Here is a 16,635-nt window from a genome sequence, read left to right on the forward strand (position 1 = left end):
CCTACTTGACCAAAAAAAGATTTTCAAAACGTTAAAGATAACAAGGAAACAGAAAATGAATTTACATACAATAATTTTAATTTCGAATGGCAGATGTTAGTGTACACTTATGTCGTAGAACGAGTTGCTTTTAACTAGATTTTTAGAAAGTTTCTTTAAGTTTAATTTGTTGTAAATCTATAAAATCATACTAAAAGCAATTCATATATATAAATTTTTCTTCCATAAATAAATAGATTATTTCACAATAACCAAATAGTCATGTTTTAAATATGAGTATTTGTATTTTCAAATTTTGTTTTATAATTATAATTAAATTTCGTACTATAACATTTTGGCTTCAATAAACAAATATTATTATCACATTTTGTCTTCAACAAACAAATATTGCACAGCTTGTAACAAAGCAACCTCCAGTTCATCCCAGTTTTACTAATAGCTTCATTTTCTTGCAACAGTTCTTCATTATTCTTTTCCATATATAAGCTGGGAATTTACATGATTTAGAAAAACAAGTAATAACATTAATATGCTTTAACATGTGACTGATATTGTGTTTGGACTTATTCCATCTTCATCGCAAGACCGTGATCTATACTGTCAAAATTAGCCGAAGACAGCAGTGGTACCAAAATGAGTAGTAGTTTTATAAGAATTTATAGAAGAGAAAAGTGTAGTTCAACTTATAATATATATGTTTTTTTAATTAAACAGTTATAATTTGTAAAATTTGACATTTTATTGATGGTTTTGAAATATTAAATTTATTTATATATTTTAAATTAATTAAAAAAAATGTAATATCAAATTACAATTACAAAGAAAAAAAACAACTCCCGACGACGGAAAATTGATGTGTAGTTTGAGTCGGCAGAATCCAAACTTGTACATTTATGATTTGAATGGTAGTCCCCGTGATTTTAGTAATATATTAACAGTTACTTATGAGAAAATGAGCTTAAATATTACATTACATAATGTTATTTTCTTAGATAAAAAGATGCTACAAGATAAAAAGATGCTCGAGTACATGGTTGTTTATTTATTTTGTCAGACAATTACACTTCCTCATGTGAAGTGGCCCTGGTGACAACATTCATATAGCATCCAGATGAGAGAACGCATTGAATAACGATGGACGATATCATCAACTGACTGTTAATTTCAGCTACAGGTGGAGAACACATCTCAAGCACTTCCCCTCCAACAACAAATCAAATGCTTTGTTGATCTCCGAAAAGGGTAGTTCATGTGTAATATATTCTTCAACTCTGATTTCCTGCCATCAAAATGTATAAATATATGCAGAAAATGTCGGGTATTTTTGATGGGGAAAATACCAAAAACCAAATAAACAAACACACAGAGGCAATGCTCTGTTTCTTTTGCTCCAGGATCTTTTGTGCACACAGAAGACTTAAAAAAAAATTCACTGAGGAACAGAGTATTTCACCACCATTAAAAGATTTCTATTCATTAAAACCTGATGCAAAGATTTACCACTGTAAAATCCCTTTTTATATTCACTGGTGTGAAAAACAACTTACTGCTGTAATAAAAGGATTTACATAAGTTTACTGCTGTGAAAAGAAATTTACACAGAGTTACAAAAATCGCTCCACCATTTCCTTTCTGCACTGCTGTGCAAAACCACACATGGTTTTTGCTATTCCAAAAATTACATCACCTGGTTCTTCTCATTTTACACACTGCTGTGTGTTTTTCTTTTACTGCTCCATCATTCTTTTTCACTGCTGTGAAGAATCATCTTGCAAATAAACAAAGTTCAACAACAAGCTTGCGCTCCACCATTTTTGTATTTCATTTTTCTTCACAACCTGTAAAAAAAACTTACATACATATTTTATATATACTCCCACGTTTTTCATTCAGGCGTTATGCACTGCTGTGCGTTCATGGAAGTCAACCCCCTTTTTTTCAAACAAAACTACAATACGCAAACATATTAAAAAAAAGTAACGTGTGCCCATAACGATATTAAAGGGCCTCACCTAATATATTAAAACGTGCCCATAACGAAGTTTATGACATACACCTGAAACTACGACAAACACATAAATTTCATTTAATTCCTCCTACGGCGGTCAACGCACAAAATTTTGTTTACTCCACGTAAACATTGATTTGATGCGGGCTGACTGCATCTTCGGAGATCGACGGTGGAGGATGAAGAACCCCATCGGACGGCTGACAACAATATCGGAGGGCAGTTTGCAGCAAGACTTTAACCCCCGAGAAGATGACGTTGCGTTACGTCAGGGCAATGACACGTGGCGGCTCCAAATTTTCTCGGAGCTCCTTGCCGGTTTATTCCCTCGTCGGAAAGCTGGCCCGAGAGCTTTCCGACTGGTTGGCTGAACGGTTTCTGGCAATGGTCGACTGCAGTTTGAAATTACCAATTTAACACTCCCCTTTAATTTCAACAGCTGGGCATTCAGTCATACACAGACACTTTCTCAAAAATTCAAAGCTCTTCTGATCCAGCGGCTTTGTCAAGATGTCCGCAACCTGTTCTTGAGTCCTGCAATGTTCCAAGACAATTTCTCCATTGTTCACCAATTCTCTGATGTAGTGAAACCTTGTATCAATGTGTTTCGTTCTCTTATGAAACACTGAATTCTTTGACAAAGCAATAGCTGAACTATTGTCACAAAAAATCACTGTCGCTTTTGCCTGCTCTTGGCCTAAGCTTCTCAACATTCTTCTCATCCACACTGCTTGACATGCTGCTGCTGTAGCTGCCACATATTCAGCCTCTGCTGTAGACAATGCTACAATGGACTGCTTCTTAGAAGCCCATGAAATGGCTCCTGAACCCATATTAAAAACATAACCGGAAGTGCTCTTCCGATCATCTACACTTCCAGCCCAATCGCTGTCTGTGTATCCAACCAAATCTGAATGTTCTGAGGCATGATATAAAATTCCAAACATTTTGGTGCCTTTGACATACCTCAAAATTCTCTTTGCTGCCTGCCAATGTGCCTCCTTTGGCCTCTCCATGAACCTGGAAATTAAACTAACAGCATACATTAAATCAGGCCTAGTAGCTGTTAAATACATAAGGCTACCCACAATACTTTTATACAAACTAGGATCAAAATCCTTGCTGCTGTCCTCTCTGCTGAGCTTTAATCCCATCACTGTGGGAGTGATGGCTGCCTTGCATTCTTCCATCTTAAATCTGCTCAAAATTTGATTTACATATCTTGCTTGAGATATAAAAATTCCTTTTTCATTTTGATCTACTTCTATGCCTAAGAAGTATCTCAAGAAACCCATGTCAGTCATTTCAAATTCATCCTTCATGACTGATTTAAAATTTTTAATGAGCTGATCATCATTACCTGTGAAAATAACATCATCAACATATAAGACCACAATCAAAATCTTACCATCCTTTTCTTTGATGTAGACTGTGGGTTCTCCTTCACATTTGTCAAATTCATTATCCAATAGATATGAATCTATCCTGCTGTACCATGCTCTTGGCGCTTGCTTCAGCCCATAAAGAGCTTTCTTCAATTTGCACACTTTGTGCTCTTCACCTTTCTTCTCATATCCAAGAGGTTGTTCCACATAGACCTCTTCCATTAACACTCCATTTAGGAATGCTGACTTCACGTCCATTTGGTAGACTTTCCATTTGTTTTGAGCTGCTATGGACAGCACTGCTCTCACGGTTTCCATTCTTGCAACCGGGGCGAAAGTCTCCTCATAATCTCTCCCATACTGCTGCTTGTAGCCTTTGACAACCCCTTGCCTTGTGCCTTTCAATCTTGCCTTCAGCATTGCTTTTGGTCTTGTAGACCCATTTCACACCAATGACTTCTTTGCCTTTTGGTAACTCAACCAAATCCCATGTTTTGTTTCTCTCTATGGCATTCATCTCCTCATCCATAGCTTCTATCCATTTCTTATCTTTAATGGCTTGTTCAAAATGAATAGGATCATCAACATGACAATACAAGGCAAATAAGGAATTCATTCCTTCTTCATAAATTTCACTTAGATTTCTAAACTTCTTACCTCGTTCACTTGGTGTGCAAGTGCTTGAAGATGCACTTGAATTTCCTCCTTGTGGTGTGCTTGGAGAAGCACTCTCATTGATCCTCAATGGTGTCCCTTGCTGTCCTTGTGTTGGTGCTGCTGTTTGGGGATTCATTTCAGCCACCTCCTCTTCATCTTCATCGTGAGACAAACAGTTTTTGACATTCACTGTTTTCTCTATGCTTCCATCCCAAGCTTCCTCTTCAATGAATTGAACATCCCTGCTGACAAAGAACTTCTTGGTAGATGGAATGTACAGCCTGTAGGCTTTGGATTCATCACTGTATCCAATGAAGATGCATTTCTCCCCTTTGCTGTCCAACATCCTCCTTAGCTGATCCGGAATGTGTGCATAGGCCACACACCCAAAAACTCTCATGTGGGTGACTCCTTGCTTTCTCCCACTCCATGCCTCTTCTGGCACTTTGTTCATGACTGCTTTTGTAGGACACCTGTTCAATATATAAACTGCACAATGTACAGCTTCAGCCCAATACTCATTTGGCAAATGCTTTGCCTTCAACATGCTCCTTGCCATCTCCATGATGGTTCTGTTCTTCCTTTCAGCAACTCCATTTTGCTGTGGAGTGTACCTTGCTGTAAACTGTTTATGTATTCCATTTTCTCTACAAAATCTTAGGAATTCCTTGGAGATATATTCACCTCCTCTATCAGTTCTCAAAACTTTAATGTGCAGCCCGCTTTGGTTTTCAACAAATGCTTTGAAGTTTTGGAATTTCTCAAAGACTTCACTTTTGTTCTTGAGGAAATATATCCAAGTCTTTCTTGTAAAATCATCAATGAATGTCAAGAAATATAGGCTGCCTGCTAATGATGGAGCTTGCATTGGTCCACACAAGTCTGAGTGGATAATCTCTAAGGGTGTCTTTGCCCTTATACTCTTCCCTGATGGAAAACTTTCTCTATGTTGTTTTCCCAAAATGCAGCCTTCACATAGGCTGTCCGGTTTCTCTATCAATGGTAATCCTCTTACCATTCCTTTTCTGCTCAATAAGTTTAGACCTCCAAAATTTAGATGCCCAAATCTCAAGTGCCATAACCAGTTTTCATCCTTTGGCACGCTTTGGAAGGCCTCTTGGGTAACTGCTGCAATTTCATTTTTGTTTTTCAAATCTGCCCTGATCCTCAAAGGGAACATCCTGTTCCTTGTCATCTTCACTTCAGCAATGCATCTTTTGCTGGGTGGTATGTCCATGATGGTGCACACATCATTTTTAAAGAAAACATTGTAGCCCTTATGGACAAGCTGTCCAATACTCAAGAGATTACATCTCATTCCGGGGACATAGTATACATCTGCTATGGTTTTCCTTTCTCCTTGCTTTGAAAGTATTTTTATTTCTCCTCTTCCCATAACAGACACTTTACTATCAGTTCCTAGTGTGACTTCTGATTTCACATTTTTATCTAGGGCAGAAAAGAAGGCTATGTTTCCGGTCATATGGTTGCTGCAACCTGAGTCTAAAAACCATATGTCCTCACTATGTGTTTCAGCCATGTTACAAGCTAACAGGACATTTTCTTGACTGCTGTTTTCTCTTGTAACATTTGCATTTTGTCTGCTGTTCATATCATGCTGTTTCTTTCTACAATCACTAGCATAATGTCCATATTTTTTGCAATAATAGCATTGAACATTAGATTTATCATACCTTTGTCCTTGAGCATGATGTTGTCCTCCTTGTTGGCTGCTGCCTTGGCCTTGGTTTTGATTTGGATTGTTGCCTCTTCCTTGTGCATTTGATGAGTTGTTCCTTCCACCTCTATTCTGGCTTCTGCCTCTTCCTCTTTTGTTTCCTCTGCCTTGACCTCTGCCTCTTCCAAAGGACATCTGGGTCTTGAAGGCTTGCTCAAGAGATGAGTTTTCATTCCTACTCAACCTCTGCTCATGTGTTATCAGTGATGCATGCAGCTCATCAACTGAATAGCTTGAGAGATCCTTTGTCTCTTCAATGGTGGTGACTATGGCATCAAACCTTGAGGGTAAGACCCTCAATATTTTCTCCACAATTCTTCTGTCTTCAATGGTTTCTCCATGAGTTCTCATTTGTGTGATTACACCAATCACATGAGTGAAGAATGAGTCAATGTTATCTGACTCCTTCATGTTCAAGTTCTCAAAATCCTTTCTCAGCAATTGTAGCTTTGCTGTCTTCACTCTCTCCATGCCTTGATAGGCTGTCTTGAGGGTTTGCCATGCTTCATTGGCTGTCTTTGCTGCTGCTAACCTTGGAAACATACTCTGGTCTACTGCTAGATACAACAACACACGGGCTTTTGAATCTTTCTTCCTATTGTTCTTCAGCAGATCCTTCTCTCCTTGAGTTAATGCATTGAACTCAGTTTCATCTGCTGGTTCTTCAAAGCCATCTTCAACTATTTCCCATAAGTCTTGGGAGGCAAGCAGGGCTGTCATAGTTATTGACCAGTAGTCATAGTTCTTCCCATTAAACTGTGGGAGCTGGGTGTTAAACAAACCCATACCAGTGCTTGTGCTAGCCATTCCTTGTCTGTGTATTTAAAACAGATCACTGCTTCTTCAGCAACACAAAAGAACTTTTGAAATATCTGAGTCCTTTGATGTCTGAGTCTTCTGTCTGGCTAAGAAGTTTTGCTGCTGCAACAACCTTCTCCCTTCAGCTTCTTTGTCTCCTAAAAAGAGCCTAAACCAGCTCTGATACCACTGTTGGGTATTTTTGATGGGGAAAATACCAAAAACCAAATAAACAAACACACAGAGGCAATGCTCTGTTTCTTTTGCTCCAGGATCTTTTGTGCACACAGAAGACTTAAAAAAAATTCACTGAGGAACAGAGTATTTCACCACCATTAAAAGATTTCTATTCATTAAAACCTGATGCAAAGATTTACCACTGTAAAATCCCTTTTTATATTCACTGGTGTGAAAAACAACTTACTGCTGTAATAAAAGGATTTACATAAGTTTACTGCTGTGAAAAGAAATTTACACAGAGTTACAAAAATCGCTCCACCATTTCCTTTCTGCACTGCTGTGCAAAACCACACATGGTTTTTGCTATTCCAAAAATTACATCACCTGGTTCTTCTCATTTTACACACTGCTGTGTGTTTTTCTTTTACTGCTCCATCATTCTTTTTCACTGCTGTGAAGAATCATCTTGCAAATAAACAAAGTTCAACAACAAGCTTGCGCTCCACCATTTTTGTATTTCATTTTTCTTCACAACCTGTAAAAAAAACTTACATACATATTTTATATATACTCCCACGTTTTTCATTCAGGCGTTATGCACTGCTGTGCGTTCATGGAAGTCAACCCCCTTTTTTTCAAACAAAACTACAATACGCAAACATATTAAAAAAAAGTAACGTGTGCCCATAACGATATTAAAGGGCCTCACCTAATATATTAAAACGTGCCCATAACGAAGTTTATGACATACACCTGAAACTACGACAAACACATAAATTTCATTTAATTCCTCCTACGGCGGTCAACGCACAAAATTTTGTTTACTCCACGTAAACATTGATTTGATGCGGGCTGACTGCATCTTCGGAGATCGACGGTGGAGGATGAAGAACCCCATCGGACGGCTGACAACAATATCGGAGGGCAGTTTGCAGCAAGACTTTAACCCCCGAGAAGATGACGTTGCGTTACGTCAGGGCAATGACACGTGGCGGCTCCAAATTTTCTCGGAGCTCCTTGCCGGTTTATTCCCTCGTCGGAAAGCTGGCCCGAGAGCTTTCCGACTGGTTGGCTGAACGGTTTCTGGCAATGGTCGACTGCAGTTTGAAATTACCAATTTAACAGAAAATAAAGATATTAATATTAATGGCGATTTTTATTTTAATCGTAGAGTTCTAAAAATGTTTTAGAATTAGAAATTGATAAATCTGAAGAATTCAAACACCCTGAACTTAAAAAAAAAAGATTTTTATGTCAATTGTAGATTCTCTAAATATTCTAAAATCTCCATCGGATCTCAAAATATTCCGGAAATCCGCAATGCCCGTCCCACACTCTTGTTCACCAGATTTCAGATCAGCAGACATTAATTACAAATTATGAAAAAAACAATATCAAGTTTAGCAAATGACATAAATTTTTTTGAATGAATATGTTTTGTACCTTAGACATATACTTGTCTACTAGAGCAGGCAACTGGGTCTTCCCCTTGACACCGCCAAATACCGTGGTCACTAATCTCCTCCCTGTAAATAATTCGATTGGATGAAAGCTTATCTTACGTGGACTTGCATCCAGCCCCACTAACACCGTCAAACCCAATGGCTGCAATGCAATGCCATCATGTTAATGTTAATATTAATACGGTATTAAATGCAATGAAATTTGAGCGATGGAAATTGGATTGCATTACCTCGCTAGTAGCCCAGAAGGCCTGATACAGCACTTCTGTGCTTCCAATGCATTCGAAGCTGTAATCCACACCTCCATCTGTCATCTCTGCTATTATCTATCACACAAAGTTTTATATTTAGCATTAAGGAGAACATAATTAAATTTTCTTTGGAAAAATAATATTCATAAAAGTACCTCTTGAATGGGCTTTTTATGGTCCTTTGGATTTATGCAGTCTGTCACTCCCAAGGCTTTCGCTGCAACGCAAATCAAGTCAATGCGAATTTCTGTCTCAATTCCATGTTCTTATTTATACAATAATAAATTAATAATAATAATAAGAGTTGTTTATATAATAATTGATGTCATAATATTAAAAGTTCGACAATTACCATTCACAGAATTTCTATAATTACCTTTGGTGAATTTGGTTGGATTTATATCTATACCAATTATCTTGGAGGCTTTTCTCATCCGGGCACCCTCTGCAACCTGCACACAGTGTTCAAACTGTTACTGATACTGCGTTTAGACTTATTCCATCTCCATTAATCGAATTGAGGTATTACGTAAACTTTAGCCACTGGGAACATTTTGGGCTTATGTAGTTAATATTCAACGAATGCAAGAGCGTGATCGCTACTGTGAGAAGTGACATCAAGAACGAGAAAAATATCAACCAAAGGCAGCCTCAGCTATGTTCAGGGAGTCCTGAGGTGTTCCAACATGGACTATCTATCCTGTTATGTAGCATTTAAATTTATCTGTCCTGTTACATATCATTTAATGGGATTGGTGGTATATAGAATCTGTCATATTTGCATTGGCTAGTGGTATAGAGAATTCAATGACTTTTATATCACTGGCCATATCATTGAATTGGGTATGGCTATAGAAGCCTAAATCATGCTAGCTTTGGTGTATATTTTTTGAGTTATGTAATATTTAATGTTGTGGTATTAGTATAATTATATTAATAAAGTGATTAATTAGGTGTGTATGTGTTATTTTTTTATTTATGATGATATAGATAGATATATAAAAATTTAAAAATATTTAATGTTATAATAAGTTTTATTATAATAAGATTATTTTAATAAAATGATTAATATAAGTGGATAAGTATTATTTTCTATTTATAATGATATTGATATTGATGGGCATATGAAAAATGGAAAATGAGAACCATGGATAAATATTAACTAACATTATTAATAGTCAAATCGTATAAATTAGCTTAGTAAATTATGGCTAACCTGATTTAAGTTTTATGAAACATGGTAAATTAATTACTAACAATGTTAAATAATGGTGAAATAGGTTGTTAAGTATAAATGACTATATTAATTCACTTTACACAAATTAATCTATGATTATAATTTAAAGTAGTTGACTTACGAATAAATATAATGAATCATGCTACAACCTATTGAATATGAGTAAAATTGATTAACAAAATTTTCATCTTGAAATATTTAATATTACAATAACTGGTATACAAGTTGGATTCCAGAATCAAGTTTCAAAATTTAAAACAACATGCCTGATATACAGGCAGCCCTGGAATTTGGCGTTCACATAATTTTTTTCATTTTTTTTAATACGTAATTGACTTTGAATGAAATGTCAAAAGTGGTAGTATAACAAAAATGAACAATGACCTTACGTTCACTAATTCAAATTATCCATAATAATTTTGAATGACAAATTTAGAGGTTAAAGGTAGAGGAGGTCCAGTGCTCGGTGATATTGTAGAATGTAGGTTAGAATTGTTTGAACTAGGACAATGTCTGAGATTGATAGTACTTTTTATATATATTAAGAATTTTTGCTCAAGTAGATAGTTTCACAGTCGGAAAATGATCACTATTTCAAATATAATTATCTGTATTTTCAAATTTTGTTCCATAACCATGATTGCTTTTGTTCCTATCACAAATGCTTGTTTTTCCTTTCAATAAACAAATTTTGGAGACCCCGTAACAAAACAACTTCCTATTCATCCAATTCCACAAATAAATCATTTTCCTGCAAGCCGAGGAATTGGCGAGACCTTCCTGGTCAGGTTGGGTGGACTTTCATATCAATGCAAGTCTAATTTAATTATAAATTTGAACTTACGATGGGCGGGGAGGGATTCAATTATTCTAGATGTAAATGTGGAAAAAAAAAATTCAACTTATCCCTCCTTTATACTTAACAAATCTAGAATGAATACATCTCTTAAATCAATAAGTAACGCATAAAACTACACTAATTTTAGGGCAAAGAATACTGACAGCAAGGCCAACAGTTCCGAGGCCAAAAATGGCGACAGTTGATCCAGGTTCAACGTCCGCTGTGTTTAAAACAGCTCCAACACCTGATTTATATCCACCGCAAATATCTGTCATTCTACCTTAGTTTCTCCACTCCATTTAAAGATAACTATATTACTGTCAAAGTGCATAACAAGCATCAAGAGTAAATATACCTGTGGTCACGCCGCAGCCGAGCAGGCATGCTTTATCCAAAGGTGCCTCTGGATTTATTTTGGCAACGCATGCATAATCAACGACTGTGTACTCACTAAATGTGGAAGTCGACATGAAATGGAAAACAGGCTTTCCCATAATCGAGAAACGCGTTTTTTGATCGTTTCTCATCACGTTTCTTTCCAACTCAATACGGAATTTCTTGCACAGATTGGTCTTCTTGGATTTACAGCACACACAATCGCCACACTCCCCTGTGAACAACGGGATTACATGGTCTCCCTCTTTAATATCTCTCACGCCTTCTCCTACGCTCTCTACTATCCTGTAATCAACAAAATAATCAGAAATTAATTAGGAGCAAGCTCAATTAATTAAATAAATAATCAAATGATTAGGAGCAAGCTCAATTAATTAAATTTTTTTCTTTATTGTTTATTGGATTTGTAAATATTCTCAAAATTTATAATAAAAATAAAATGTCAAAAATACATGATTATAAAGAAAAACATGATAATGAAATGTTTAATTATATTTATTACAGAAATATATCAAAATCTGAGGATCAGGAAAATGGTCAAACAAATATCCCCAAGAATATAAGGGTCATTAGTAATGTCAATAATAATTTAGTTGTTTTTAGTGATATTTTTTGGAAACATTTTCTATTAGTTTTTCTAGTATAATTTCTCTAAAATCTGGTAGGAGTTTATTGAAATCACAAGTTTGATGGATAATCCTTCCACAATCGAAATGCCCTAAAAATTTCAGGGTGCTGAATCTATATATACAATTAAAAAACTAATGTAAATAACACAAATCAAGATTTCACATCATCAATATTTTAGATCATCCAACACTAAAAAATTCCAAAAAATCTAACTAAAACACTTAAGCCAATAATTATTTTGACCCTCTCAGAAAATCTAACTAAACCTAAGTCAATAATTATTTTGACCCTCTCCTGCCCATTAAATTTCGAGATATTACTAAAATCTACAATCCCCATAAAAATTCCCATAATGAGAACTCACCCAGCACCCTCGTGTCCGAATATGCGGGGAAACGCTTCCATATTTTCGTCCTGTAAACATAAGCGTATTATGCGAAGAAATCATGAATTTGATTTTTTAAAACAATACCAATTTATCCAGTAAATTAAAGCTTACATCCTGTAAATTGAAGTTTCCATCATTGACACTTATTCTCAAAAATTTATACCCATAAAAGAGTTTATTCACTTTTAATTCTGTATCATTATTCTACAGCTAAGGTTTGAAAGTATGATTTTCCGACTCTTTGCTATCCATGCAGATAAATGAATCTGTTTGATAAAACAAAACATATAAATAAAAAATAAACTAGCTTATACATTTATACGACAAAATCACCAAATTTACACTTATGAAAAGGAAAAAAATTGCTTGTTGAGTACCATCAAAAAACTAATTTACCATGTGAATATAGTAGATGAATATAACAAGCTAGAAAACGAAGTTATATATTACCGCGCCCATCCAGACGGTAATATCAGTATGGCAGAGCGAGGTGTGGGTGATTTTGATACGGACTTCCATATACTGGGGAGGATCCACCTGCACTTCCTCTATAACAAGTGGCTGCCTCGGCCCCCATGCTACTGCAGCTGTTTATCAGGCAAAACATGACACAAGTGAATCTCAACGACATTAGAGTTTATTTGAAATGTATAGGAAGAGAATAGAGAGTGGAGATGGGTTAAACATGGGACCAAAACTATACCTCGGCAACTGATGACTTTACCAGCCGTTTTGACGGGCAGGACACAACCTTCGTCAATGCAGCCGGTGCCCACCTTTTGAATCCCATCGCTGAGAAGACGAACACTTTCTTCACGCTTAGTTTCCATGGCAACTGAGAGGACCAATACACATGACAGTACTGAATAATTAAGTGGCTATACTACTCTCACCCAACAGGGCGTTCAACCTCATTTATAATTATAGCAGCGTCGGGTATAACACAACTGGAAGGTTCTTCAGCCATGTGAGGTAAGAGGAAAGCTCGCCGCAGAAGCCGATGGATTTTGAATATTTAAAACCACATTCCAATACAAATTGCTTGCTCCGCGTATAAATTATTCCACAATAGGCGCATGGTTCGGTCAGCATTAGGCCACTAATTTTTTTATTTAATTATGGTTGCATAATAATAATTTACAACAGCAACACCCGGATCGGTTGACTTACGAGGAGGGGGACGGGCTACCACCTGTTCAATGGACCGAAGACCTGTGTTTCCAGATAATGTTTTAATGCTAATGTACTAAGGCAAGAGGATGGTCATTAAGGTTTGTCATTCTAAGTGAACTTGCTTAATGGGTTCGCGTTGATTAGCCTTTGGTTTGAGTGATTGTCGGAGCATCAAGCATGAGGAGGTAATGCGCGTTAAGCTTTTAACCATGGGAATTGGCATGCATCTTTTAACAGATTTGGTTCACTTTCAATATATTTGGTTTTAGTGGACACCTCCATAGGGTTGGATTAACTTGGACAATGCCGGGGTTAAGATGGAATTTTGAAGAGAATAGAAACAAGTATAAAATGGAGATAGCTTAAACATGGGACCAAAACTATACCTTGGCAACTGATGACTTTACCAGCCGTTTTGACGGGCAGGACACACCCTTCGTCAATGCAGCCGATGCCCACCTTTTGAATACCGTCGCTGAGAACAAGAACACTTTCTTCACACTTACTTTCCATTGCTAAAAAAGCAACTGAGGACCAATACACATCACAGTACTGGATAATTAAATGGTTATACTATCTCACGGAACAGGGAGTTCAACATCATTTATAGGAGCGCCGGGTATACCACAACTATAAGGATCTTCAGCCATCTGAGGTAAGAGGAAAGCTCGCCGCAGAAGCAGATGGATTTTGAATATTTAAAACCACATTCCAATACAAATTGCTTGCTCGGAGTATAAATTATTCCACGGTAGGCCCATTGTTCGGTCAGCATTGGGCCACTTAATTGTGGTTGCATAATAATAATTCTCAACAGCAACATCCGGGTGGGGTGATTTACGAGGAGGGGGACGAGCTACCCCCTCCCATCTGTTCAATCCACTGCAGATGTGGTAGCACGTTGCCGATAATGTTTTAATGTTAATGGTCTAAGCCAAGAGGATGGTCATTAAGTTTTTTCATTCTAAGTGAAGTTGCTTAATGGATTTGGGTTAGTTAGCATTTGGTTTGAGTGATTGTTGGAGCCTCACGTTTGAGGAGATAATGTGCGTTAACCTTGTAACCATGGCAATTGGCATGCACGTCTTAACAAATTTGGTCTTAGTGCAGAGAGCTCTCTAGAGTTTGATTAACTTGGACAGTGGCATGTACGTTTTTGGTCCACTTTTAGAAGATTTGGTCTTAGTGGAGAGATTTGGTCCACTTTTAGAAGATTTGGTCTTAGTGGAGAGAGCTCTCTAGGGTTTAATTAACTTGGACAGTCTCTGGCTAAGGTGGAATTTCGAAGATGGGATATCTAGTGAGACTAGATCACAGATTTCACATCTAGTATTCTGATAGCAAGGCCAAAATTCTTACTCGTGATGTGTGTCAATCCCTCTTGGGAGTGTCGTTTTAGAACTAGTAATGAATTCTTACTCTAATTTGTTATCCATTGTGGTTCAAACATATGTGTAGGTCAAAGGGCAGCGCAATGATGTGTTCTTACCACTTCCTTGTCCTCGTTTTCCAGTCTCGAGCCTTCCCCTCTGGTCCCTCTTCCCTCTGCCATTCTGGTTGTTTTTCATGGCTTCTTCTTGAGGCAACTTACTTGGGACCTCCCTTTGTTCATGTTTTGCCTCCTCTCTCCATTGTTGTCGAAATTTTTCTAACTCAAGTTGTGGTTTTAATGTTTGATAGTTGTAAATTTCTCCGCGGCTATCTTTTGGTGGCCATCTTCTTAGTTGGGCTACATTCTTATCCCCTTCCCTTATATGGTACTTATTTTCTCTCCTACTCGAACGTGGCTCCTTGCCTGACATGGCTCCTTTTGTGTCCTCTCATCTTTCTATACCCTCTCTCGCTATTGCTTGTGTTTTATTGTCCCTCTATATTATTCCCCATGTTTCATCAAAGGGCCCGAATTCAGAGGGGTGTCATGTACTACCAAGAGCGGGCCCATAGGGGCAACACTCGCTTGCACCACCAACTGGAGGACTTTGCATCGAGCTGTCATGAATTCATTCTGGGTCATCTTTAGGATGAACTCGCACATGCAGAAGGAGAAGCTGCTATGTAGAGACAACCCCTCCCTAACATGAAGGTCCTCACAGAATGTGTCCCTTGGATCACTTACATGGGTTACACGAGAGGTTGCTTCAACCAATACATGAAAACAATGGATCTTTATTGGCAAATAGAATTTCTTTTGGGTCGCACACTCTTGGAGAGACATGAGCACTGAACTGATATTCTCCACTTCGTGGATCACCTACAACGACATTTGAGGGACTTAGACTACAAAATGGAAAGAATTCAACAACATCTTCGTATTCCCCTCTTGATAAGGAAAACATCCAAGGGATCTAAAGAATGGACCTAAATTGGAAGTTGTGATTAAGATCACTCTAATTATTAAACATGTATATATGTTTTGTTTACTAAATTATAAACTCTATATTTCAACGATGTTTTAAATAATATTATATTTTATTATGGTTACTTTTAAATCACCTAATAGTTAAATGACCCTTCCCCCTTCCCTCTTTAGAGAATCATTTTTAAATCTAATCATATCTTCATAGTAAAAGACTCACATCAATACAGTGTCTCTTACATACTTCTCCTGGTTTAAAAAAAACCACAAAAACATTCTTAGATCTAATCATATCTTCATAGTAAAAGACTCACATCAATACAGTGTCTCTTACATACTTCTCCTCGTTTAAAAAAAACCACAAAAACAAATTGTGTTTTATATAAATTAATAACAGAGAAAAAGAAAGACCAAATTATTGCACGTAGTTAGTTGTTTATTTCGTTGATGAAATTTGCTCTCACCTCTATCTTCAACTCAATAAAAATAAAAGGGCAAATCATATAAAATGTGAAGTTTGAGCGTGATCCTTGATATGAGACAAAATCATGAAAAGGAAAACCATACATGGTGATCCATGGATATAGCCAATGGTTTTTATTATCATATTCAACGCCGTGTATGACCAGCATGCGACAAAGGTGCAAAAAGATAATGTTTTTTTTTTATGGATGAGATGTCGAAGGATATTGTTTTTTTTGGGATCAGATGGGTGGGATTATTCATGCTTTTTTTTGGATTAGATGGGTGGGATTATTCATGCTTTTTTAATGGATATTGATATTTTAATAATATATTTAATTATTGTATATTGAAATGTTTATATATATAAAAGAATAATATTAATTTTATTACCAATTTAAAATTCTCAAATAATAAATTTTAAAATAATATAATCATATATAGTATAAGATGATTTGTAATGATTGGGAAGGAATGAAAAGATAAATATTTATTTTTATGATAAATTTTTAATTTTCAATTTTATAATAAATAAATTATTTATTTAACTTTCTATAATAAAAAACAAAAATTTACACTCAACAAATACAGTTCTAGAATAGAAAGTTTATTACAAAACTTATACATTCAAATCTCCCACATCAATAGAAAGAAAAAATTCCTTTGAAAATT

The 16,635-nt window shown here is 36.4% G+C and overlaps 1 protein-coding gene across 1 annotated transcript; it reads right to left on the minus strand.

Annotated features, from left to right (window-relative positions):
* Positions 1-949: 949 nt before the first annotated feature.
* Positions 950-13,690, minus strand: LOC149221365 (alcohol dehydrogenase-like 4). The gene is made up of 11 exons (XM_089382963.1): positions 13,532-13,690; positions 12,676-12,807; positions 12,423-12,559; positions 11,949-11,998; positions 10,914-11,239; positions 10,720-10,802; positions 8,857-8,932; positions 8,636-8,697; positions 8,460-8,555; positions 8,210-8,371; positions 950-1,279 (listed from the first exon to the last, which is right to left on the minus strand). Exons 1-11 carry the CDS (start codon positions 13,656-13,658, stop codon positions 1,169-1,171), a joined length of 1,362 nt encoding a protein of 453 aa, XP_089239089.1. The 5' UTR covers positions 13,659-13,690; the 3' UTR covers positions 950-1,168.
* Between the last annotated feature and the right edge of the window lie 2,945 nt (positions 13,691-16,635).

The sequence above is a fragment of the Pinus tabuliformis genome, chromosome Q, assembly GCF_031772625.1.
Source record: "Pinus tabuliformis cultivar Carrire ecotype Pingquan chromosome Q, CPIR1, whole genome shotgun sequence".
NCBI lineage: Eukaryota > Viridiplantae > Streptophyta > Pinopsida > Pinales > Pinaceae > Pinus > Pinus tabuliformis.